The 26,326-nt window shown below is 49.8% G+C and overlaps 1 protein-coding gene across 8 annotated transcripts in view; it reads left to right on the top strand.

The window, feature by feature from the left end:
- The window catches only part of PTPRS (protein tyrosine phosphatase receptor type S), a 99,765-nt gene that overhangs the window by 65,003 nt on the left and 8,436 nt on the right, over positions 1-26,326 (top strand). For 4 of the 8 annotated variants that reach the window (XM_059831674.1, XM_059831675.1, XM_059831679.1 and 1 more), the window contains 14 exons: positions 1,147-1,264; positions 4,806-5,396; positions 6,067-6,164; positions 6,683-6,936; positions 7,346-7,439; positions 7,662-7,877; positions 9,685-9,842; positions 12,693-12,805; positions 15,158-15,205; positions 19,349-19,446; positions 22,217-22,340; positions 25,108-25,283; positions 25,863-25,982; positions 26,112-26,266. In XM_059831674.1, the coding sequence (XP_059687657.1) occupies positions 1,147-1,264; positions 4,806-5,396; positions 6,067-6,164; positions 6,683-6,936; positions 7,346-7,439; positions 7,662-7,877; positions 9,685-9,842; positions 12,693-12,805; positions 15,158-15,205; positions 19,349-19,446; positions 22,217-22,340; positions 25,108-25,283; positions 25,863-25,982; positions 26,112-26,266 (2,363 nt within the window). Of the gene's footprint in view, positions 1-1,146; positions 1,265-4,805; positions 5,397-6,066; positions 6,165-6,682; positions 6,937-7,345; positions 7,440-7,661; positions 7,878-9,684; positions 9,843-10,891; positions 10,904-12,692; positions 12,806-15,157; positions 15,206-19,348; positions 19,447-22,216; positions 22,341-25,107; positions 25,284-25,862; positions 25,983-26,111; positions 26,267-26,326 lie in introns of all 8 variants that reach the window. The other 4 variants (XM_059831677.1, XM_059831678.1, XM_059831676.1 and 1 more) reach the window with 3 other exon arrangements.

Below are 26,326 nucleotides of genomic sequence, written 5' to 3' on the forward strand. Positions count from 1 at the left end.
TGAATGTATTCGTGCCTCCTAGAGATTGCCAAGTGACCTACAAAAGTGAGGGGCCTCTCTTTTGCAGATAGAGAAACTGAGTCACATGGAAGGCAAAGTCTCTTTCCTAAAATCTTAGTAAAATTCAGTGGCAAGTGTGAAAGCAGAACAGGTTTCTTGAAAACAGACCTGTCACTGTAGCCAATAGCTTCCAAACTTGCTGATCAAAATCCCGCTGTTTTGAAGTTCTTCTGTTCCACTCCCTGCTCAGCTTTGGGGGCAATACAGATATTTTCAGGACCGGCAAATTCTTCCCAAGTGCTGCTCTGAGATTTAATATTGAAAGCACAAAGGGGCAGTGGGGGGTGAGGGGAGACGAAGGCCGTAAAACGTGCACGACATTCACATCTCCCTCCTTTTCAGGGCCCTGGAGAAAACCCTGCTGCATATGCTCTTATCCTGTTTGATTTAGCACGGGTATTCCTTTTTACAACACAGCCCTTTGAAGGGCTGAATGCTTCATGGGAAAGGGCTATTCTTGGGGCCAGTCTTCTAACAAAAGCTCTTGGGAGCCAGGTGTGGGGAGGCTGATAGAGGATGGAGGAAGGAGGGTATTGGGGATTTAGCAGAGAGCTTTAGCGTGCAAGCAGAAAATGTCGTCTTGCACTTTGCGTTAAAGCAATCCCTTTAATATTATGAAAGCATTAAAAAATATCTCTGAGGAGAGAAGGAAGGGGGGTAATGCAGAAAAAAATGTAATCTCCTTGAAACTGCTGAGACCTCCTCTGAGACGGCATAGTGAAGAGAAACACTTTGAAGAGCGCAACAGCATTTTGATGGCTGAAGCAGTTTGTATTGAGATAGGGAACGTGTGAGAGGTAGATCTGGAAGAGAATGCATTGAACCAGGGCCCTGCAGAGACATGCTGTGTTTACAGAGGGACTGTTTGCAGCCGGGGTGTGCATGCCTCTCGCTAAGAGAACATGGTGCTCATCCTCCTGCCAATTGCCACATCTACCCAGTTGCCCCAGAGTGTCTCGTGGTTTCAGATTCACTGAATGTTCCTGCATGCTAGAAAAGGGCTGAGACTCCTGCAAGGAGGAGAGACCTACCTGTGTGCATGTACCTGAATATTTACATGATTTTCCTTTGGAATCTCGCAAACAGGAAATGATCATTGCTGGGCTGCAGCCTGAGACTGCATATTCCATTACTGTAGCCGCCTACACCATGAAGGGAGATGGTGCTCGCAGCAAACCGAAAGTGGTCACCACAAAGGGTGCAGGTAAGAGTCTTTTTCCTGAACCGTTGGGATTCACCAGTTTCCTAAAGCCAAGAAGCTCCTTCTCCAGACCCAGCTTCTTTCATCCCACTCCCTTCATGAAGGACAGACTTGCAACAAATGCCATGCTGCCCTGAAGACAAAATTATTTCTTGTAAGACAGAAACCCCTTCATTCTTCACAGGTAGCCCTCACTAAATGGCATAATTTTCTGTCCAGTGCTGCAGAAAGCCCAGACACACCCAGAAATCCAACAAAGGATGAATTCATTGCTTGTAATCTCTTGTGCTATAAATGCCAGTGCACCAGAAGTAAAGAGAATCTCTGCCTGGTCTGAGACTGTGTAGCTTTGATGGTTGGTGCACATAGGTACCCCGGGGAACAGGAGAGCCAGAGGTCTGCTGTCATGGTGTTGAATTGCAAAGATCTGAAAAGCAGCAGGAAGACAGTGGTGGCTTATACTGCCCACTCTTCTCTTCTTCTAGTATTGTGTCTGAATATACATCCCCTCTTTGCTCAGGACTAGCAGAGGGAAAGCTAATGACAGTATTGACCTTTCCTCGCAAGCATTTCTGGGACCTGGGCTCTGTCTGCACGTACCACCCAGATTCATTCCTCCCTTTGACCTATTCTTCGTGGCAAAGCGTCTGTCAGCCTCAGTACAGAGGATGCGGTGCCACGCTAGGATGGCAGGGCCTAAACAGAGGAATGACAAAAGGGCAGCAGGGTATCCCTTGCTCCTCCAAACAGTTGTGCTGCAGGCAGGAAGGGGAGGTAGACACTCCACCTGTCCTCTGCATTCCTGTGGTTTCTGCTCTCGTGGCTAAACCACTGCTCTGCAGTATGGGAAGGGTTTCATTCTGTGGAGGGAGACTACAGTGCCTAGACCTGGAGTTGTCCCTTGCCCAGCCCCTGTCTTGTTGGACTGTGGTTACCTTCTCTCACCCCATTTCGCTCGTGCTCTTTCTTTTGTTCCTGCTGTCAGATGATGGCTTTCTCCCCTTTTCATTTCTTTTCTTTGTCTACTAACTTCCCAACCCTGGCTATCTGTTCATTTTCTTCTTAGTTTTGGGGCAGTCATCTTCACACTGCCTGTAACAGCTGTATAAACTGACAGCATCCCTTGTTTCTGGAAGAACATTGCTCTCTGCGTCTGCAGGGACTGAAGGCCTTCGGTCAGTGCAGCATAGTTAACCTGGAAACCTCTGCTCGGGCTCTGGAGGCAGCATGGACACTCAGCTGAGTGCACAGGACAGAGAGGGCTCAGAAGCCCTGGCCTGGAACACACAGGGCTGGAGCCACAGCTGCCCTCCATGCCCATGCCTTTTTCCTTCCTAACTCACATCTTCATCTCATTTTATGTTCTTGCGTTCAGACAAGTGAGTGGGATTTCAGCCTTTATCTGCCCTCTTGCCTAGTTAAGAGAACGGTACACAAGAGAACAAGGTTGCTTTCCTGGACACCAGCTCTAGCAGATGTTACAGAAGGGTACATTTGGATGTCAGCATCCAGGCTCCTGTCCTCACGCCTATAGTGTCAGGCTCAAGCCTTTTCCTTCACTCGCCCTCTTCTCCTTCCCCCTCCGGCTTTGCCCATGTTTCTTCTCACTAGCTCTCTGGTTCTCTCCTCGTTTTCTTCTTCCGGAGGCTCTCAACCCTTTTCATGTTTCTTTTCCGGAGCCTTTCTCTCTGCCTCCCTCTCTTGTCACCCTCCCTCATCTCTCCCCATTAGGATTTGCAGTGCAGGTGATCAGTCACGGAGGGATGTTTTCTCCAGCACAGCAGCTATTACCCAAAACTCAATTTCCCCCAACTTGAAATAGCTATTTTAAAAAAAAATCTTTCAAATGGCTCTGTAACATTCTTATCTTCTTTGCAGTGTTGAGTCAATATAACTTCTGAGAGGAGAGATTTCTTTCTTTATCATTCAGGGCTAGGGGCTGAATTTAAATACAGTAATACATCCAATTTTATCCTTTACTGTCCAAACCAATTGCAAAATAAAACACCCCCCCCGCGCTTTCTTCTCACCTTTCTTCCAAATAATATTTGTTGTGCAAATGTAATATTTTCAAGTGCAGCTGATTATAGTAACATTTCTGATAAAAAACGAAACATAATGGTAATGGCATTGTTTTTCTCTTTAATGTGTTTTTTCGGCACATCCAAGGGCAGCTCTCCCAGCACTGTCTCCTAGCCATTTTTTGGCAGTTTGAAACAAATAAAGCATTTGTTTCAGAGACAACGCCTCATCCCCGTGTTCCGATGTCAGTCGATGCAGCAGGCAGAGTGGTTCCCCCCGTTTGACTCTGCCAGGCTCCCTGAGGCAGGCAGCATCCTTCCCTGCCGGCTCCCTCCTGCTCACTTCGTTAGCCGCACTACAGCTTTCCAACCTGCCGACCCTCAGTCGGACTCGTACTGCGAGAGTGGGACGGGATCTCTCCTAACTCCATTCTCTCTCCTTCTCCTGTTCAACCAGAAGAAATACCAAGGCAGAGAGAAGGAAATTAGACCTCTAATAGTGGAGCTGAGTGTAAATGACGCATGAGCTGCTGGAATTAATGCTCTGGTTTCTCCAGCTTCAGGAACCTCTGGGCCTACACATGTCATTTAACTGTGGCTGTGGGCTTGCTTAGCATTTAGGCAGTGCCAGGGCTCATTACACAGAGGCACGGCACTGCTGAGCTCCTGCAGTATCCCCCCAAATGTGGAGGAACTAATTGACAGGTTAAGGAGGGAGGTAACTGAAACCACATCAACACTCAGCTGTCTTTTCCCTTCCTCCAGAGGGGAGAAACTGCACAGAGTAAGCCACAACTCTCCCTACCCTCTGCCTCGCACAGATTTTGGGCTCTGTTTCCACTCTCTGTGTGCTTCCTTTTTTCTGTACCCAACTGGGTGATCAGATGCCTGCCACACTCTCTGAGCTGGCCTCGTGCCTGCTGCTCCGGACCTGGGGCTGCCCAGACTTCCTTTCCCATCCTTCATTACTTCACCCTCAGCTGCTCTGGACTTCCCGGCCTGAGCCAATCTGTTCCAGTCCCTTTCTGCATGAGTTGTGCTGTGTAATGGAGAGAGAGAGAGAGAGAGAGGGTGGGAGTTTGGGGGACTTCTGCATTCATTCTTCCCTGCCCTGGGAAGCAATCTGCTCGGGTGATATGGGTAGGAGGCTGGGAGTCAGGATTCCAGAGTTTGTTCTTCCCAGCTGTGGGAAGAGTATGTGATCCAGTGACAAGGGAGGAGCTGTGCACCCCTTTCCATCCTGAGGAAAGAGAAGAAAATAATTCCAGAAATGTATCAGCACCTCACAGCTGACACGTTGGCAATGCACCTCATATTCTAAACTTGGTAGAGACCATCCCCCTGTGCAGCGGGTGGGTAGCAGCAGCAGCTTGGTTTGCAGGGGATACACTAAAGTACCCAGAGTCAAGCTGAAACCTTGTTGCTGATTTGAAGAAGCTGTTGCTGCAGCTTAAGACTCTCTGCATCTCCTCACCAGCCACCCTGTCCCACGTTTGACTGAAGGTGTCCTTCTTCTCTCCCAGTCCCAGGGAAGCCCATCCTGTCTGTGCACCAGACAGAGGAGAACACTCTTCTGGTGAAATGGGAGCCTCCATTGGATGCGGAAGGCCAGGTGATGGGCTACCGGCTCCAGTTTGGCCGCAAGGATGTCGACCCCCTGGCTACCTTGGAGTTCACGGCCCTGGAGGATAAGTACACCGCTCCCAGCATCCACAAGGGCGCCACGTATGTTTTCAAGCTGGCCGTGAAAAGCCGGGCTGGCTTTGGGGAGGAAGCCGTGCAGGAACTCACCACCCCTGAAGACATCCCCAAGGGTTACCCCCAAATCCTCGAGGCGAGCAACATCACTTCCATGTCGGTCCAGTTTGGCTGGCTCCCCCCCGTGCTGGCCGAGAGGAATGGAGCCATCGTCAAATACACCGTGGCCTACCGGGAAGCCGGTTCTCCCGGCAACCCCTTGGAAAAAGACCTGCCCCCCTCCCCAGAGAACTCGTACACCCTCAACGGCCTCAAACCCAACACCGCCTATGATGTTAAAATCCGTGCTCACACCAGTAAAGGCCCCGGGCCATACAGCCCGACCGTCCAGTATCGGACGTTCCAGCTGGATCAAGGTAGGACTTACCGGTTTCTCCTCCCTCTCTCCTTGTAACCGGGGCTGGTGCCGGGAGGCAGAGAGCTGGAGAGGTCAAGCCAGGCTCAGCCAGGCTCGTGAGTAAATGCAAAGCACTCTGGTTTCACACTCAGTCCCTCAGCTCCTCTCTGCCTTGTGCCAGGTAAGTCCCTTTTACCACTTTCTTCTAAGTTAAGTCCGGACACCCTTCTTTCACTGGCACCTGAAGTGGGGGGCCAGTCGCTATACAGGTGGGAAGAGCATTTTCTTCAGCTTTTGCAAATAGCCAAAAGAAAACAGAAAAATCAAAAAACCTCAAAACGTGACCTGGGATGGGTTTCCTCACCTGAGCATGCTCAGAAAGCCAGCACCTCGTTCCTGCAGCAGCCACCCAGACCCATGAGTGTGTGGGCAAAGCCACGCACCCTCCCTCACCGCTCCCTGGGGTTAGGCGCGGGGACAGGGAGCACTGGGAGATGGACCTTGGCAAAACTCAAGCAAAGTGTGGAGGAGGGAGCAATCCCTTCCATTCCTGCAGCAGCAGCCAGACCCAGACTGGCAGGCCCTTTTGCCAGTGCCTGACATTCTCTTCCTTCTCTTTCTTGCTCATCCTTCCCTCTGCTGCCTTTTCTTTTGCTTTCTCCCCTTCCTCCTCACTTTTCTCTCAGCAGTTTTACCCAAAAACTTCAAGGTGAAGATGGTGACAAAGACATCTGTCCTTTTGAGCTGGGAGTTTCCTGAGAATTACAACTCTCCCACCCCATACAAGGCAAGTGGAATGGGGGAGTCAGAACTGTGTTCCTTCCCAGTTTCCTGGGAGTCTTGTCTGTTGGTTTGAATAAGAGGTTGTAAGAGGCAGGAATTCTGGATTCCTGCCTCAAGATGTGGGCAGATAATGGTTAATCACTAGATCAAGGAGATGGGTTAAAAATCAGGGCTGTTGGGTTGCATTCCTCGCTCTGTTACCAAATCATTGCCTCCCTAGGCAAGTTAACACAACTTTCCCATTTCCAGATAAAAATTTCTCTTCCCAGAAAAGTCTCAAGGCTTTGTCCTGCATCTGCCTTATGCTTGGGGACCCTGCAGTGGGCACAAGAGATAGCTCCCCACTCACATGCCTTCTATTCCTGTGTTTGCACCAGCTCTGGTGGAGCTGGGTGGAGCATGACACAGCTGAGTGCCCCATGTTCTCTGCAAACCGAAGCAATGGGGAGGAAGGAGTTCGGTTGCTCGAGCAGTATCAGCCTTGCTCATGGTACAACTTTGCTGCCTCTTCGCCTCCCACAGATCCAGTACAACGGGCTGAATGTCGATGTGGACGGCCGCACCACCAAGAAACTCATCACCAACCTGAAGCCCCGCACATTCTACAACTTTGTTCTCATGAACCGGGGCAATAGCATGGGTGGCTTGCAGCAGAACGTCGCTGCCTGGACCGCTGCTGACATGTTATCAAAGAAGCCAGAGGTGACCTACAAGCCTGATGCTGATGGCAACGTGGTGGTGATTCTCCCAGATGTGAAGAGCTCTGTGCCTGTCCAGTAGGTTTCTGATAAACTGCAGACATGGGGTCCTCCATTCATGTTTTGGGGGTCAGCCCTGATGGCTGGAGTCCACAGTACAAACCCGCAAGGGCAGCGGCAAGGGGTGTGTTCCCTGCATTTTTACTGTTGTCTTTTGGAGCTGCTTCCCAGAGCTGACAGGGGATGCGAAAGAAATGCAAAGGGAGTAAATAAGGAGACATGTCATATGGGGCTGCCACTGAGTCCAGGCTTGTTCCAGGAGCAGAAATAACAACTGTGCTATTTGAAAAATAAAGGGCTTGCTGGGTTGGGCTGGTGGGGCTGTTTAGGCAATCCTAGCCTTCCACTTAAGTGTGTGCACTCTCTTTTTCTGTGGCTCATAGAAGATTAATTCCTTCTATTTATTCTGATTATTCCCATCTCTTAGGGCTTACTATATCGTGGTGGTGCCTCTAAGGAAGTCCCGGGGAGGACAGTTCCTCAACCCCTTGGGCAGCCCTGAGGAGATGGACCTGGAGGAGGTGAGTGTGGGTGAAACTGAAGCCAGTTGGAGGGAGACAGCAAACAGCTGTAATGGATGGGATGGTGAGCTGAGAGCCTGGGAAGGGTGGTTTTGGGGTATCCATGCTCTGAGGAGCTAAGGCATGGCTAGTCTGAGTGGGGTGCTTTGGCTCTCCTTCCTTCCTCCTCCCTTGATGGTGCTGAAAGCATCAGGGCTCAGAGTGTTCCTTTGCTTCCTCCAGCTCGTTCAGGACATTGCCAGGCTCCGACGCCGAAGTCTGCGTCACTCCCGACAACTGGACTTCCCCAAGCCCTACATTGCTGCCCGTTTTCGCTCCCTCCCTTCCCACTTCATCTTGGGGGACATGAAGCACTACGACAACTTCGAGAACAGAGCCCTGGAGCCAGGGCAAAAATATGTCATCTTCATCCTGGCAGTGCTCCAGGAACCCGAGGCTGTAAGTGCTGCCTGCTTTCCTTTGCCCTCTAGGGATGCTTGTGCCCCTCCATCCCCATTATCGACCAGAGACAGCAGCTGCTCCCTCGTGAGCTGCCAGCAGCCCTGGCGCCCTCCTGGCATTCTCCGTAACTCTCTCCCACCATTTGCCAGAGCTTGAGTTTTTTTCTTTGTAAAGACCTTCCAGTCCAGTCGTGGAGCTTTTGTATGTGGCTATTGGAGCTGTTTTGGCTTGTGTCTGCATGCAGCAAACGTGCTCTTCCAAGCAGACAGGCGAATGACACAAGCATCTTGTTCACTGCTTCTGCATTTTGCCAGTCTTCATAGGCAGGACTTGCTACACTTGTGGCTCCAGATTTGAGTCCAGAATGGGGAGTACTGAACTGTCCTCTCAGGACTACACTCGAGTTCAGAGAGCCCTAGGTCAAACCCCTTTACAAAGAGTAATTTCTTGTAAAGGCTGTCCTTGTATTCCTTAGAGCAATGACCCTAGACATCCTGCTTCGAGAGCAGCCTGTCACACACCCTGGTCATGACTAAATGTCCCACCAAGCAGAGAGGGGAGCGTTTTTTTATGGAAAACTACATGTGCTCTCTGCTCTTTACCACTTCAGCACCTCTGCTGATTTCAGTGGTGCTGTGTTTGGGTTTATGAAAACAACTGTTTGAATGTTTACCTGCCTCCTCCCTCACGCACAATAGGAACCAGTCTAATACTTTCTTGTTTTTAAATCCCCCTATGGAGTTGTAGCAGGGAGCTATTTGAAATTAAGGGTTTTCAGAGGTTTTTTCCCAAATAAATATTTAGTTGTGTATTTGATATTAAAGGATTAGACTGACACGCTTCTGAATGGGTTTCTCAATCGGATTACTGCAGCTTGTGGTAATTTCTGCTTTAGAACAAGGTACTGCATATTCGCTCACAACGGCCTGGATTCACAGCAGCTCCCAAGTATGTAGCAGTATTTCAGTCTTGCTGAGAGCTGATAGAGTTCAAGGACCCAGAGCCCAGATCTCCTGTTCTTGTCCTGTCCCAGGCTTTTCGCTCAGACCAGGGCATGCCGGTTCTCCTCTGTCCATTTTAGTTTCTGTAGTTTTTATGTAAGATGGGAATGCATCCTTCCTGGGGTGGGAAGATTGTAGCGCTCGTGAGAACAAGCAGGCAGTGCCCATTAGTTAGGACTGTCATGGGTTTGAACGTGCCTCTGATTCTCCTCAAGAGCCCAGCTCACTGCAGAGGGAGCAGAGAAGATATACTGCATTTTATTAATTTATATTTAATTGTAAGGGTTGGGGGTTTTTCAGTCACCAGACCAGACTGTTTCTAAGCGTTAATTCTTGTTTTAATCCCTTCCCTCTTTCTCTGTAATCCCATCTGACTGTCAAAATCCAGATGGTTACATGAGAGCTTGGAGAAGGTCTTGGTGTGTTTGTGGCAGTGGAGAGGGCTCAGGGATGTGGTGGAACAGAGGCATAGTCAACTGGTTTTCTAAAGGCGCCTTCCTGGCTACAAGATTAGGTGAGCCATCTGCACAAGGCAGTCTACAGCTTCATGTGAATGCAATCTTTCGGTGGTCTGTCTTGCCTGGAGCACTGGAGGAGGAAGATACCCGTCATACGGACGCTCGCAGACAAGAGTTTTTTCTGTAGGTTGAAGAGGGCATTTTCTCTGTTACTATTTGGTTTGTGCTGCCAAGAGCTCACATCCTCTCTAGCAGTTTCTCTTGTGGAATACTGTATGCTTGCCCATTGTTTTCAGTCGCCATTCCATCTCTGAACTCTGTTTCATAATCTTTCATGTCTTCCAGACTTTTGCTGCTAGTCCTTTCTCCGACCCCATCCAGCTGGACAACCCTGATCCACAGCCGATCATTGATGGAGAGGAAGGGCTGATCTGGGTCATTGGGCCCGTCCTGGCCGTGGTGTTCATCATCTGCATTGTCATTGCCATTCTACTCTACAAAAAGTAAGAGATGCTTCCTGCCCGGATGTGTGACCATTCTGAATGTCCCCAGCTCTAGCCCCTAAAGGGAATTTCCTCCCTGGTCCTATAGTTGTCAGCTGAGGGCAAATCCTTTCGCCAGCACCAGAGAGAGGAGTCCTGAGGCACAAATGCTGAAATGGAAGGGTCTGACAGGCACAGGAGAGATTAGCAGTGGGTTGCAGGGACTTGCTGCTTCAGAGTCTACCCCATGGCACTCTCAGTGAAGCTGCACTTGTCTATAGGCAGTCTGTTGTGGCATGTGTGCAATGAGTTTGTCAGGTCTCTTGCCTGTCTCTTCCAGAAGAGCTGCTCACAGCCACAGCCTCGGGCTCCTGTTCGGTGTTCTGTGTGTGTGTATGCACAGTGGGGGTGGTGCAGAGAAAACACCTTTGTGCTGTGGGTCAGCAAAGACCTCCATTGTTCCCAAACTGGTTTTCAGCAGGAGTTGGGAGACAAGAGCAGCAGCAGCAGCAGCAGGGGTGTAATGTGAGTCTGCAGGAGAGAGGAAGGAACAACCCCTGGAAATCTCTCCCTTTTCCTTGGCTTTGAGAGCAGCTCGTGGTGCGTGGATGGCAATGGGGGCCCCTTGAGCACACACAGGCCACACTGTGCAATGAAAGAGGACAGGAAAGGAAGCCAAAGCTGAGCAAAATAGGTCAAGAAAAGGGGCAGGATGGCAGTTATGGCCAGTGCAGGAGTGTCCTTAAGTGGGACATCGAGTACCCAGGATGGAGGGAGCTCTCTTGACCCTGCTCCGTCTTTCATCTGCACAGGTGTGTTTGCTTATGCACATGGGTGTGTCTTGCATCCCAGCATGTGTGAAGCTGCTGGGCACAGGAGTGCTCTGGGGTCAGGGACTCAGGTGGTCCTTGTTCATTAGCACTGATCTAAATGGGTAATCTTGGCTGGTCCCACCTTCCACCTGTGTTAGCAGGGTTAGAGCTGAGCAAACGCTTCCCCTTTCCTCTGCAAGTCCTTTCTAACCTGAACATTTGTCTTGTCTTCTCTCCACTTACTGCTTTCCTGGACAGCAAGCCAGACAGGTAAGAGCACCAGATTTGCCATTTACTCAGGTTCTTTCTTGCTGGGCTGGCTGTGTGTTAGGCAGTGTTCACTGTCTGTGGTGATGGGGCTTTGTTGGTACAGTTCCTACCATTAGATCTGTCCTAACAGACACCCTGTGTCAGACTAGCATGGGACCATGTTTGAATCAGGGCAGAAAAAGCAAAGAAAGCCCAGCTTTCTCCTGCTTGTCCGTTCCTAAATATAACGGTCCTTTCTCAAGCTGAGCAGTAGTGACAGTAAGCGGCTCATAAAATGTTGGCTTAATGGAGCAGAGAAACACCCATTTGTATTGCAGTCAGAGGTGAAAGCGGTTTTTCTCCATGTCTGACTGCTCCATACAGGCTGTCCCTGTGCCACTGGAAGCAGAATCTCACTAGCTGAGCTGTCCTCGCCCTGTTGCAAAAGCTGTTCTTGCCCCATCAGCCAGAGACTTCTAACAGAGTTCGTTTATAACTGCAAAAATGAGACTTATTTCAAACCATTTCCAAGGCTGGGAGAGCTTTCACTGGAAGTAACTGATGGGTTTAGCCAATGAACAGCAGTTTCTGAACTGCGGCAAAAATAAACTACTCCCAAACTGCAAAGTGGTGTAATTCCAAAATGCTGCCCCATGCAGTGCTGGCAGGGCTCATGCCACTTCTTCTAGCTATTAATGACATTAAGAGACAGCTAAAAATGTACTGAATAACCTCCTCTCTGCCTAAGTAATTGCCATTATTGCTACAGGCATATTATTGAAGGCTTCTGTGCAACCCAAGCAGGAGAGGCAGGGAGTTCTACAGTCATCTTGCTACAGAAGGGCTAGGACAACATTTGCAAGCCTCAGGGTGTGGGTGCACGTTCTCTGCCCGCTGGAGAAGTTCTGCTTCCAGCAGCTTGTCCCTGTTCCCTTGCCAGAGGTTATCACGTCTTCAGATCAGCACTGGGCTTTGCTTCCAAATTCTTTTCAAGGAGAATGAGCCAGGTCAGCAAAGACTTTGCAGCTGCCTTACCTAACCTCACCCATTTTGAGCAAAATATATTGGGAAGCTCTTACATGTGCAGCTCAGCTGGCAGGTTGGAGCGGGCTTCAGCTTCTGGCAAGGAGGTGAGACAGATCTCAGCAGGCACAGCTGTGATGGAAGAGGATGTGGCTACACTATTTTTTGAACCCAGATTTTTAGGGTTCTGCAGATCAAAAAAAGGTTGAAAACCACCGTTCTGACTTCTCTGTCTGCAGCAAGGCTCTGAGAGCTCCTAAACAAGCCAACAGAGCAATATCAGTACTTTACGTCCAAGGTCATGGCCAGGCAATTCTGTACTTTTCCAAATGATTGTGTTGGCTCTGGTTCTTTCAGGCTGAAAATGGCTTGGTCAGAATTGGAAGGTTTCTGCTTGCAGTGCTCTGCAGAGTTCAGTGGAGGTTTGTCTGTGCAGGGAGGCTGAGGTGTGAGTTCACAGCCCCTCAAGCTGCTCCTTGCTGCCTGTCTGTACTTTTGCTGTGAGAAGGGGGAACTTCCAGACTTGTCTGAAAGCTGCTGAGGGGCTGCTGGGTCATTGTAAACCCATCAAATACAGCACTGACAAACCTTTCCAAACCTCATCCCTTTTCTGATGCATTTTATGTAACTTACATCCTTGGCTGCATCTGGCCCTGGTTTTGCTGGGACCTATGCTCAGGTCCGAACGTGGCCGGAGTAGGTGAAAAGACTAAAATGCCCAAAATGCCCATAAGCTAAGATGCTTTGTCTTTTTGTTTTTTCGTTTCTTTTTTTTTTTTTTTTAAAGCAAACGGAAAGATTCAGAGCCACGGACAAAATGCCTCCTCAACAATGCTGAAATCACCCCCCACCACCCTAAGGACCCTGTAGAAATGAGGCGCATCAACTTCCAAACTCCAGGTAACCGGCTGCAAACCAGCCTTTCTCACTGGGAAGGCAGGAGTGGAGCAACTGCCCTTTCCTTAGCCCCTCCCTGCCAGCGTGAAGGCTGCTGCAGTGCTGCCTTTGAGACCTGGTGCTAACCTAGGATGCAGCCAAGGAACCTCAAAGCCTTGTCTATGCTAAGTGAGACTGCTGAAAGAAGCCTTTGCTGGGAAACCTCAGGGACCTTGCACAGGCTCTACTCAGCACTAGCAAGGTGGGAAGAAGGGCTTTCCTGGATACCCAGCTAAATCGGTGCATTCTGGGCTAAGTACATAGCTGCAAGTGCCGTGGCCGTGCCAAGCTTGCCAGACCACCAATGCTGTCGCGCAGCGCCGTGCCTCGCACTGGGAGATGCCCAGGGGCGATGGAGATGAAGCGTGGCAGGCTGCCCAGCACACACTGCTCCAGCCACATCTGTAACTGGCGCTTTCTGCATACGTGCCAAAATGCTCCTGTTAGGAGCCGGGCCTGCCCCGTGGGTTGTGCGGACAGAGAAAGGCAGCTGGTTGCTTCGCGCAGACGAGGCAGCGTCTCCTCGCTTAGTGCAGATGCCATCACTGCGAACAGCCGCTGAGCTAGCGTGTGACTGCACTTAACTCCCGGGCAGAAAAGCTCGATGCACCGTCCTTTCTGTACACGTGTGTCCCCATGTACATGCATGTCTAAGCTGCCTGCATGGCACCTCCGCAAGCCACCACTGACACAGCCCGGCACGGGCATGTCCTCACCCAATGCTGACCAGTGCCCGCGCACTGCTACACACCTCTGCCTCCGAGTTCCTGGTGCTTGAGGATTTGGAAGGGAATTTATTGTGCTTTTTGGGGGCTGGCTGTTGTTTTCAGTTTGTTTGTATTTTTTTGCTGTTTTGTGCTTGTTAGTAATGTTTCTGCAGCTCCTGTTTCCCCTTCCCATCCCAGTCCTGTTCTTAGCGTTGTCTGAGTTTTCTTAGGGTGAAGCTGGCAAGTCAGTAGGTACCCAGAGTGCAGGGATCTCTGGGAAGCACAAAGGCAGCACTGAGCTGAGGGTTTCATATCAAAAAGAGTTAGGAACAACCCGTTGGTATCAGCCCAAGCTTAGGAACGATTGAGTCTCAGCTGAGGGATGGAAGCGGGTTCAATCCAGCGTGCCTGGACTGAACGCAGAGCAGTTCAGCAGCAGTTAGTTCCCTAAATCAGCTCTTACTTAGTGGTGCTCTTGCAGGAGAGTCTGAAGGTGTTTGAGATCTTTTGAGCGTCCCCAGCTGCAGCTCAGCAGCAGTTTGCATTTATCTGGGCTGAATGTTATATACTGGGTGCAAGCAGGAGCTCCCTTTGGGAATATTCAGGTTGGCTTCTGGGTGCTCCAGGTGATGGTGTGAGACCCAAGAGAAAGAGCTGCACTCCCCCATGTGAAACCTATGATGAGGTAAAAATAAAGGTAAAAGGTGGTGGCCATCCAGCTTAGCCTGGGTGTAAGAAGCAGCTGGGAGTGCTGTTTCATGTGTTTCCCTTACCGGGCATTTCTCCCTGTCCTCACAGGATAGCGGAGTCAGCTAAGGGCACTTCCGAGCTTCAGTTAACGCGATCGATAGATGAGTGAGTCTGTCTTCCCTTGACTCTGCTGGTTTGGTCACGCTGTACCTCTGAATTCTTGGTCTAAGAGGCTGTAAAAGGTAGCTAAGACATGCAAACCTGCCATTAAGGCTCTGCTAGGCAAAGGTCTGCATCTCAAAAGACGCCTGGCTTTATCCGGTCTAGCTTTAGAAAGATGCTGCCACCTTCTCTTGGTAAGTTTATCTATGCAAAGAGTTTAGCTAGCTAGTTTATTCTGCTATATAGTTTGTAAAGCAGTAAAAGGTTTTAGAGGATTTGGGAGAGTTGGTCACCTGCCTCCCACAGAATTTTGCAAACCGTTGGGTGAAAATGGAAGTGGATGGAAAAGCAGAGCTTGAAGTGTGTTGGTGATGATGGAGAGATTGTGGTGCAGTTTGCAGGGGAAGACTCCATAGGTGCTATCTGAATTAAAGCCATTTGAATTAAACATGTTGTGGTTTAGAAGAGGGCCTGTAGGCTCTCCTCCAGCCAGATGACCCAGGGTCCAGCAAGCAGAGTCTCTGTCCTGTCCCCAGCAGCAAAACGGGGGGTGTGGGAAGGGGAGTGTGCGTGAGCACCTGCGCAGCTCGGAGAGGGGAAAGCGTAGCACATCTCAGATATCCTGTCCTAGCCTAATCAGCACAAAAAATAACTTTCTTTTCCTCTTTAGATTTATGTTGTTTTCTGTTTTTTTATTAGCATGAAATTTTTAAAAAAGTGTATATTTTATTTATTTATTTTTTACTGTTTTCTGCAGATTCTGGTCTGAGCAGCCCTCTCAGTGACCCTGAGTTTGACTTTGAAAGTTAGTTCCTGTGTGTTTTTGTTCCTGTTGGTTTCATTTTTCCCCTCCATTATAATTTTTTTTCTCTTCTGTCGCTTTTCTTTCCAATTCTGTTTCGTTCCTGTTATTTTTTTTGCCGGATTCTCTGTATTCCTGCGGTGTTTGCCCATCTCATCCCTTTTCTGTGCCATCTGTTTGTCTGAACTGCGCTTCCAGTTTTACAGTATCAAATAACAGGCCTTTTGCAAGACAGTGGTAGTAGCAGCAGAAGAAGAATAGAGCCCCTGGTAGCAGCGTGGGACACTGTCCGTCCTCCTGTGTCTCTCTTGCTGTCTCAGGAGAAAGACCTGGGTTTCAAGGCTACCTTTTCTCCCTGTTGTTGAAGATGTTTCATTTCTGAAGCTTGGCTAAATGTCCCTTGTACTTATTCATGGCCAGAAAGCAATTTTTTGTGCACCAGTGTGCGAGCGTTGTATGTGTGCGTGCCTGTGTTTTTGTGTTCGTTGCTTCGTAACGTGGGGAAAGAGGAAACTGGAGCTGCAGCTGACGATCCCCTCGCTCTTTGGAGAGAGCCGCACCGGCACCTTTTCATGTCAGACGAGGAAAAGGGCCGTTTCTCATCTGTGGCAGGTGTCTGTTCCTTGGCATCAACTTGTTCCAGGAGCACAAAGACCAGCGGCCTCTCCGTGGTCCTCCACACCTTCTGGGTTTCGTGCAGAGTGCCATCCAGCCGCAGTGATTTTGCAGGGATAAATGGGCTCTGGCCCATGTAACAGATGTTAGGGTGACGTTTCTGGCGAGTTGGCTGGTGCACAAAGAATCAAGTCTTTTGTGATAAGATTAGAGAGATTCAAGTGATTGAAATGTTAGATGAGACTGGCTCTGAAAGTCATCCCCATTAGAAGCCAAGATCCCAGCTTTGCTGGGTGCGTGTTGGGTTTGATTTTTATTTTTTTTATGCTGGGCAGGGAAGTAGATGTGAGGTTTCAGCTGACAAATGTGAAGAATCACAGATGCTGCTTGTGCTCAGAGATGTCAGGGCTGGGACAGTTTTCAGAATAGTTTAATCCAAATATTGGTCTCTTTGGTATTGAATATTCCTGTCAATACTGTCCCAGTCCACCTGCCACCTCCCCTCAGTCCCCTTATTGTAACAGAGGGGTTCTGCGTGGTTTTTTCAAGCGCAACGATCCTCGGCTGAACCTCTGCCCGCGGCAGCATTCCCTCTGCCGCCCTCGCCGCTGCGGGAGGTCTCCCTGGGTGGCAGCCCCGCAGGTAGCCGGGAGGAGCAGAGGAGCCTGTGAGCCATTTCCCTTCATGTCTAAATAAGAGTTATTGAATTAAAGCAGACAAAAGAGAAGCTGCTGCAGCTGACGCAGCAGTGCTGGCTGGTACCAGCGGGAAGTACCACTCCCGGCTCGTTTAATATCAAACTCTCCTGGATATTAACAGGAACCCCGATGCACTTGGCATTTTGACCAGGAAAGTGTTCATTGCTGCAGAGGTTTCTGGTCTTCTTTTACAATAAAGAGCCCTAGAAATCTATCCAACAAGGAGATTTCTGTCTTGCAAAACAAGGCAGGTTCCCATGTGCTCTCAGCCAGTGTCTCTTTACAGCAGGGTGGAGGTGAGGGCAGGATGTTCCCCAGCAAAGAGACAGAGCTGGTTTTCAGGAGCCAGTCACACTGGGGATTTTTCCTGGAGCTTTTATGAAGGAAACTCGTGAAATACCTTCAAGGGGAATGTGACTTCTCATTCCAGATTGGCACAGTGGGCCTTTCCCATGCAGCCCACTTGCTCAGAGGGAATGACACATATTGCTCCATGACTTCTAAGGCAAAGAGAATCTGGGGGTTTTTTTCTTGCTTGCTCATTATTACTGGGTTTTCTGATTGTTTATATTTTTCCTTTTAACCTACTTGTTCCTCCTTTGGGATTTCATTTATGGCATTGTGTTTCTAAGCACACTTCAGCAAATAATCCCTAGATTTTTGCAGCAGAGTCAGTGGTGGCGGCTGTGCCGAGAGCTGCCTGGCTGCCTCCAGCCCAGGTGGGAAGAAGTCAGTGAGGGGGTGACCTGCAGAGATCTGGAGACAGCTTATTGAGTTGCCAGAAGTTGTTTTGAGTAGGGCTCAGCTTTGCTCTTGTGCTGCAGCTCAAGGTATGTTCAGCCCTTACTTTCAGAGGCAGAAGGACAGACACTGAGAAAAGTGTTTATCCTGTCAACTTGGTTTGGTCTCTGATCTCCGATGTCTCAGCCAGCGTGGCCTTCCCGTCCCACGCAGGCAGAGAGAGGACCAGTTCCTCCCAACGCCCCCAGTCTGCATCTGGTGCTGTGGTACTGGGGAGGATGGCAGCCACCTTCTAGTCCAGGGTGGGAAGCAAAGGAGAAATCCTTCTCCGGCTGCAGTGGGCCACAGGACAGCGAGAGGCTAACTAGGAGCTTTTCCTCCATCAGCCGGGAGAAACTTTCTGCCCTGATCCTCAGCAGACTAGAATGGAGCCAGCGCAGCCTCCAGAACACTTTGGGGTTATTTTTGTGAGCTTTTTTGGTCTATTCTCCCCGCTTCTATTTTCAGCCAGACTTCCTTGTGCTGAAAATAGATGTCTAGTTAGCTTAGGAGAAACCTGTTGGAGTGGTGGCTCAAATCCCCACTCCGGCAGACTCGTCCTGTCCCCAGGCCTGGGGGAGGCAGCATCTCTCCAGAAGTCACTGTAAAACTGAGGATGTCATGCTTGCTTTGCCATCTTTGTGCTGAGTTTTCAGAGTATCTGACCATGCTGCTGCCACTGCCGCTGCTTTGTCACCAACACCCACGGGGCTCGAAATTCTCCCTGGCTTCCATCTCTTCTCCACTCCTGTCCTTCTCATTGGGGGCACTGCCCAGGGCTTCTCAGCATGCTGCTGTTCCTGCCTGTCCGCTGTCATTCGTAGTGGGATCGGCTGGCAGACAGCGTGGGAAGCCTTTGGAAAAACATAATCCAATGCAGATGAGCAAAGCACGGAGCGCTTTTCCCCCTCGATTTGTAGCGTAGCTATTTGAGATGATAGGATGGGAAGGATCCCTGCCCTTTCCAGAGCTCCAGCTGTCCCTCTCAGAGCAGGATGTGCAAATCACGCTTCAGACTGAAAACCGAGTCTGCCTTTGCTGCTCAGCCCCGTTCGTGGCTGAAAAGTGCCTTCAGTCTGACCAGTCTGATGCAACATGGCCCTCCTGCTACTTCTCAGAGAAGATGGAGTCTCTTCCCTGGCAGTTCTGTCTGCCTCGATACAAGCACAACTAAGTGTTGGTGAGAACTGCAAGGGCGGCCGGTGAACCAGGGTCATGAGGCATTGGTCTCCCCAGCAAATTATTTCCCATCCCCCAAACTGAGAAGGGGTGAGAGGATCTTTTGCCTCCCCATACAAAAGGTGATGACATCCCCAGCAGAGACTCTGCCGGGGTCGGTACAGCCTGCCCCGCAGGTGGAAAAGGGAGGGCGAGGACAGAGCAGCACTGGCCGTCTGCGGGCTGTGCTCTAGAAGGAACATCGTCCACCAGCGGGAAGAGGAGCCAGTGCTTGATGTTTCCATACGTGGTTGCACTCTTGGAGCGGTGAAGGTTAGACTGCTGTGTCCCTGAGCTCCCCAAGAAGCTTACAGAGCCAATGTTGTGCAAAGGACAATTCCTGAAAAGCCTCCCCTGCTTCCCCCCATCTGCATTCCCTTCCCCTGCCCCACATCACCACGGTTGGCTGGATCCCTGCCCCTTCCCTTCTTTTGTGTTGGAGTTTGTTTGTGATCATTGCGGGTGCTGTAACATTTGCTGCGTAGGTTCCTCTGGCAGCGTTTGCTCATTTTAAGTCCACTATTGGAATCGCTAACATGCATCTGCTCTTCGGATTTTCCTTTTTGTTTTGCTCTGATTTACACATTGAAAATGGGGCCATCACGGGAACACTCTCATTTTACTGGTTGTTTTATTTCCTTGATTTTTATTTTTTACTTCCAAGGACACAATTTCGAGCCCTGAATTCTTCTCTTCTAACCTCCCTACTTTCATTGCAGATCTTACATTGTAATTTTTTTTCTTTTCTTGTTTCTTCTTTCTTTTAAAATGTGCAACGGTTGTGAATTTTAGTTGTTATTAAATGAGATTCTTTTCCTGCTGTCTTGTCTTTTAGGTATGCTCAGCCACCCACCAATCCCTGTTTCCGAGCTGGCTGAACACACAGAGCATCTCAAAGCTAACGATAACCTGAAATTGTCCCAAGAGTATGAGGTATGAGCAAGAATGAGTGCTGTGCATGGGGCTGCAGAGGCAGGGAATTAGGAAGTTCAGATGGGCCCTCATCCAAATAAACATAGCTTCATTTTAAGGATCTGGTTAGCTGAAATAAAAAAGCTATTTATGTATTTAAAATTAAGTACTTGCCCAGTGCTTTGCTAGGTTCAATTCCAGAAGATAGAAAGGAAAGAGCCTTGGTTCATGAGCCGTTCCTGCCCAAAGAGTGGGCATCTTGGGCAGGGTCTGAGCTCCCTTCGTGAAGGGGGATGCATTTCTGGAAGATGACTGCCAGACAGATGGGATGGGGTGTTGTCCTTGGGGGTGCCCGTGGCTTGCTGTTGAAGACGGGGAGGACCAGGCCAAGGAATGTGATACCCAGTTGTGGGTGGCTGAAGTCAGGTGAGATGAACCGTAAGTCCTCCACGGTTGACAGGATCAGCAGCCACAGAGCTAAAGCTGAGAAAACAGGGTGATTTGTGCCTTTCTTGTCTTGTCTGGGGGTTTTGTGCTCTTTTTTTCTCCTTCCTGCTAATGTTTGGTTACTCAAATGGGCTCCTGCAGGCAACCAGCTGTGGCTGCTGGACTTGCATTTCAAATTACTATCCCGGACTGTCAAATTCCCACCTTGCCGGGGCTGAAGAGTTGGGCCAGTCCCAAGGCAGACTGAGAGGGGGAAGCTGAAGACCGTCATAGCCCCCATGTTGCCGCTGCGTAGCATGGCATCCTTCTTGCCAGACGGGGAAGGGCTATGCACTTGCACAAACCTGCTCCTGTCCACTCACGGTGTTGTGGTTGCATCAGCACTGGTTAAATCCCAGTGCGAACGCCCAGTGCTGCTGGGACCATCGGCATGTGGGCTGCTTTCATTGCAGGCTGAACATATGACTGGGGTTCTTTTTGTTGTTCAAAGACATAAAATGCCCCAATATTTTAGACTAATAACTAGTCTAGACTGCCTAGTTCTGTTTGCAGGCAGAGAGCAAGGGGGTATTTTCTGAACAAAGGACTGGTTCGGGGATGCTTTTTCCCCGGTCTGGCTTGCAAACATCGGCGTGTGTGCAGCGGCTCTGTACTCACAGCTCCGCACCCACGGAGCGGCGTTGCTGTTGGAGAAGGTGCATTTGCTCTGCTGGGGTCTTTCACCCCACATTGGGGCGCGGGGGGAGCAGCAGCCTGTTAATATGCTCTATCCAGATTTCAAAGACTGATTTGCATAATGCAATATCCCAAGTGCCCTGGCTTTGTTCCAGCACAACCTCCTCTAGTGGGAGAGCCAGAGCTAAACAAACATCGCTAATGAAATGAATGTGAAGCGAGATTAGAGGGATAGAGAGCAAACAGACACATTACAACAGTATAAATACCCATTAGTTAGAAACGCTGCGCAGCGAGAGTGCAAGAGGACGTTTGTGTCGGGTGGTTTTGTACCAGCGTTGCCACGACCACCGGAGCTGAGCTGTGCCCGGGGGGCTCTGGGGCGGCACAGGCAGGGGAGGGCAGCGGGAGCGGGTGCCTGGCACGGCCGACCCCTGCGAGCTGAAAGGGCCGAATCCAGGCAGGCGTGTGTGGGACCCGGTCCCCACCGGCCAGGAGTGGCAGGCAGGGAGAGGGAGAGCGAAGAGCAAGAAACACAACTCGGCACGCTCCTGCCAAGCCTCCAATTGAGGCAAACCCCTAGGGCTCTGCAAAATGATGGAGGAATTAAGCCCTTGTTTTATTTAATTCTCTGGCTGAGGATTTAGAGGTAAATGTAATTAACCTAATTTCCATATCTGGGACAGCTGGACTTATTTAAAAAAAACAAAAAAAAAAAAAAACCAAAAAAAAAAAACAACCACCAAACCTGGCATAAATCACCAGGACAGGCAGAGAGGATTTTTCTGTCCGGTGCATTTCATTGTTTACTCCTTCGTCCCTTCTAGGAAAAGGCCATGTTGACTCAGTTTCTTAGGACCAGGGTCCTTACCCCTTCTCTGTCCAGGCAGATCGGTCCCCCCGCCCTGTGAGCAGGCAGGTGCCTGCCCCTGCCAGCCTCCCGTGGTGCTTTCCTCTCCTTTGCACCTGGGAGACCTTTGGCACTCAGTCTTTGTGGTCCCAAATAATGCTGTCTCCGCTCTGTAGAGCAGCCCAGTTCCTTCCTGCTGCCCATGACAGCAAGTTTTTTCCCTGATGTTTCATATCCCGCTTGCACACGTGGTTATAAACCTTGTCCTAGCTTAAATATCTTCTTCCCCAGGTATTAGTACTCACCAAGACACTGGTATATTTATGCCCTCTTAATTACTGTTTAGTTTAACCATGCACAGATTTAGCCTCTTCCATTTCATAAATACATCCTGATGTGATTGTTCCTGTTGTTCTCTCCCAATCGCCGTCCATTTATCAGTGTCGGTAACGCAGGGCTGTGACTAATCCAGTGCAGCCTCGGCAGAAGTACGAGCCGAGGCCTCTGTATTGCAGCCTGAAATTGCACTGATGCTTTTGCCGACGGGTCGCACTGCATCATGCCAGAGGGGGAATTGTCTCAGGTATCGCTCTGGGTGCGCTTGGAGCCAACAGAGACGGGACGTGAGCACGCTGTGCAGCTGGGCTGGGGCTTTTCCGCAGCCAAGATTGGTTCTTGAGGGAAGCAAGCAGTGAACTCTGTGTTCCTCAGCTAGCTCTTCAGAGCCGTGATCTGTCCCACGCAGAACAAGGTATTTGGAGCTTGATTTGCTGCTTTTCTCCTCTCTGACTCTTCCGTTTTCTTTCCTAATTCCTCCAGTCCATTGACCCTGGCCAGCAGTTCACCTGGGAGCACTCCAACCTCGAAGTAAACAAGCCCAAAAACCGTTACGCGAACGTGATTGCCTATGACCACTCACGCGTCATCCTGCTGCCCATTGAAGGTACTGTAGCATCTCTACTCCTACACCTGAGCGCTAGGCTGAAGTTGCTGCAGGGAAGCATATTGCACACGCTCTTCTCCCTTCCCTGTTACCCTCTATTTATATTCTTCTTTTAACATCTCCTTGGGAGTTTAGCAAGCAGGAGATGCCTCCGTAAACCACACATTTGTTAAATTCTGATGACTTGACACATTCCCTGGAGCTGCAATCTCTCATTTCAAGGGCTGGTTTATCAAGAACCTCTCTTCCCTTTACTTGGAGATCCCTGCTCGATATGTTTCTGACTAACAGGAAGAATTCAGACCACATGGTGCTTTAGAGAGAGCAGGAACAGGGCAGTGGGTGGCAATGAATGTGGAGTGCATCTGTACAGCGGATGAATGAGAAGTAAGCACAGGGCTAATTGTACAACCATGAGTGTCAGCAGCATAGCAAAGATGTGGCTGCTGAGTTGTACAGATGTAAAGATTACTTGATATGCAGCTCCTGCTGCAGTCCTGGCCCCTAAAAGGCTAAGAATAAGAAGGGGTTAGTGTTAGCCTGGTAGGTCATAAATTGTTTCCTGAGCTGCAGTCAGAAAATTTACATTAAATTTCACAACTCGTGGCTCTTGACAGAGCTGCTCTGGTGCGCGCTAGGATAAGAGGGGCTTTTGGTGGAGAGGAGATGGAGTTTAACAGGGCACCTGCTTTGGTTGCTGCTGCCGAGATAATAGTCGAGTTTCGTCGTCTCAGGTTGTGTGTGGCCATGCTGTATGGATAACGCGTTTAAGGCCAGTCTTGCGTTGCCAACAGCTGATCATCGGAGCAGAGAGGATATGGGATGTCCTAATAACCCCCTGGTGAATGTAAAGGTTAATTCAGAAGCCTTCGTGACAAGGGAATTGCTAGAATAATCTCCCTCTGCCGAGGTAACTGAGGGACGCGGCGAAGTGGAAGAGCTGTTCCTGAGGTAACAACAGATGATAGTGATTTGCCAAAAAGCTGCACAAATCTGGATTGGTCTTGTCTGCCGTTAGAGGATTTCCAACATTTCTCATTCTGAAGATGACTGTGTTCTGGCTTGTTTTTCTTCTGAGATTAATATTGTATGAGCCAAGGAAAGCAAAGTCTTTAAAAAGTTGCCTTGTCATTCAAGGGAGAAGATAAGAGCGCCGGTGTAGAAATGAAGGACGCTTGGGGCTGATCTCGGCTCTTAGGAAGGCAGAAGCACGAGGCTGGCTGCAGGCAGCAGTCCTGACTCTGCCCATGTGGCATCTTGAGGGACCCACGGTGCAAGTATGACGGGCCAAGGTTTAATTTTCAAGCATCTGAGAGGTTCTGACATGTCTTGGCTGGTGTGTTCCTTCCTACCAGGCTGTATTTTATGCTGAGGGCTGGAAGGTGAAAGGAGCTGGAGGAATTAGTTGTTGCTTTCTCTTTGTTTTAAATCTGGATTTGTCAAGGCTGCAGATTGTCGCCGTCTGCTTGGTCAGGAAGAAGTAGTGGCTTTAATTCCATGACTTCTCTGTAACTGGGCCTCTCACGCAGCGAAACATTGCAGGAGCTCATGGCCACCATTTTAAATTACAGAGTGGACCCGAGGGAGTGGGAGAGGAGATTAATTCCGGAAGCTCAGCCTTGATCACGTTCCTGCTGCTGCTGCATAGCCGCCTTCCCTCCTGAAATTTCAGATTGGGAAGGAATGGGGGCAGGGAACTCTCCAGAAATTTAATCAAAAGCCATTTCTACCAGCAGCTAAAATTACCAAGTACCCTTGAGGACTGGCAGGCAATTCAGCGTGGATTGCACCTCGCCAACAGAAGCAGCAATGTCTATTGCTACAGCAGGATGAGGACTAGCAACCCAATTTTGTATTGGTACCGCTCCCCACCCTCGGCTCCCCCTCGAGAGAAGAGTTAAGCGTTCTGTACTGAGTTAATCATAGGTTGGCAGAAACCAGCCAACCTTGCCAGCCGCTCCGCTGTAATTAGGAATGGGCCAAATCGCCAAACAGTGTGGATCCTCCGTGCCAATCTCAGAGGCTCTCTACAGCTGAACCTGAACATCAGTGCTTGCCAGTGTCCATTTTAACTTCAGAGCAGTTTTGTCCTGCCATGTCGCAATCACCCTCTTCACTCTGGCAGTACCTCCTGCCGCTCCTATCAAACCCCTCAAGCAAGGACACAGGCAAGCAGCTGTAACTCAATAGCCTGTAACTCATGCAAACAGGGAAAGAAAACCCACTCCTAAAAATGACAGCGGACAATTTAAAGCAAGTCAAAGCCTGTAATTTCAAAGCCTTTACTGGCTGAATCAAGCCTGGTTTTATTCCTTACTTTGTCCAGCTGTAGCTCACTGCCTGGGATTAGACAATGGACTGCGCAGTGCGTCGACCAGGTGTGTTTGCTGCCCAGACTCTGGGCGCTCTGGGACAAGGACTTGCGTTTGTCCTATCTGAGACCAGTGAAGCAAGAGCCCTAGGCCAGGACTTTTGCTCCTGTTAGCAACACCAGTAAGAAGATCATGGTTTCAAGGCTTGATATTCGGTCTCTTTAATATCTTTTGCAAGAAGTTACTTGTCTCCCTGCAATGCAGACCTTCGAGGCAGGAGCTTTAGCTGGGAAGAACTTGCAAAGAGCCCGTGATTCTAACCCAGCAAACCATTAAGGCTCTGGTGTTTTTGCAGGGGAATTATCTCTAAAAACATTCCTGCAAAGATCTCCACGTGCTTCCAACTGTGTAAGTCCTGCACAATCCGCTAACTTGCTTTTGCTGATTTAATACAGGAATTGTAGGCAGTGATTACATCAACGCCAACTACATTGATGGCTACCGGAAGCAGAATGCCTACATTGCCACGCAGGGGCCTCTGCCAGAGACCTTTGGAGACTTTTGGAGGATGGTGTGGGAGCAGCGTTCAGCTACTATTGTTATGATGACTAAGCTGGAGGAGAAATCACGGGTAAGATGCATGAGAGCGATGACTAGTTAGTCATAATCCTGGGGGATTGGAGGGTAGGGTTGGGGAACAGCAAATCCCTTTGATCTGCAGCCCACGTTTATGTCAGTTCGGGATTTCTGCCTGCTTTGCCAGCACCCTGAAAGTTCAGTGATTCAGTGCTTTTAGAAAAACAAACCGCTCACCCTGGAAAGCTGCAGCCTCCTTTGCAACTCCAAAAGAAGAGGACACTCAATCCCATTGCATGCTTTGTAGGTCTGTCTCGGAGTTAATCATGTGGCAAGTTTGTATTCAGTTCTCTTGTTTAACAAGCCCCAGTACATTCACTGTAATCTTCAGGATCATTCCAGTGTATTGTCTGCAGGATTGATGTGGTGCATCAAAGCCTGTGCTTAGTCAGTAGGAGCTTTTCATGCTGGGTCTGTCCCTGTCGTGGTGCTCTGGAAAGACTTTTCTTGCACCTTCCATCCCCTTTGCAACCTGGCCAGCTTCACCTGTAACAACATCAGGGCGGTTCTGGAATGAGCTTCCCCTGCAGCGCGGGGTTTGTTCCAGCATTGAGCGATGCCTCCTGTCTTCCAGATAAAGTGTGACCAGTACTGGCCAGGCCGAGGTACAGACACCTATGGAATGATTCAAGTGACATTGCTCGATACCATAGAATTGGCCACGTTCTGCGTTCGAACGTTCTCCCTTCATAAGGTAAGCTTTCTCCCGCTCTTGTTTTTCCCCCGGTGACGGGCCGCGGCAGGCTCTCCGTACACGGCACAGGCAGGCTGTGGCGGTGTGCTGGTGCCTTGCATTACTCTTGGTGCTCTTTTGCCTTTGCAGAATGGCTCCAGCGAGAAGCGGGAGGTCCGCCAGTTCCAGTTCACAGCATGGCCTGACCACGGTGTCCCTGAGTACCCCACCCCGTTCCTGGCTTTTCTGAGACGGGTGAAAACCTGCAACCCCCCTGATGCTGGTCCCATTGTGGTGCACTGCAGGTACCGATTTCCTTCACCTAACTCTTGCGTGGGTCATCTGCAAGGGAGGCTGAAGTTCGG

The sequence above is a fragment of the Gavia stellata genome, chromosome 32, assembly GCF_030936135.1.
Source record: "Gavia stellata isolate bGavSte3 chromosome 32, bGavSte3.hap2, whole genome shotgun sequence".
NCBI lineage: Eukaryota > Metazoa > Chordata > Aves > Gaviiformes > Gaviidae > Gavia > Gavia stellata.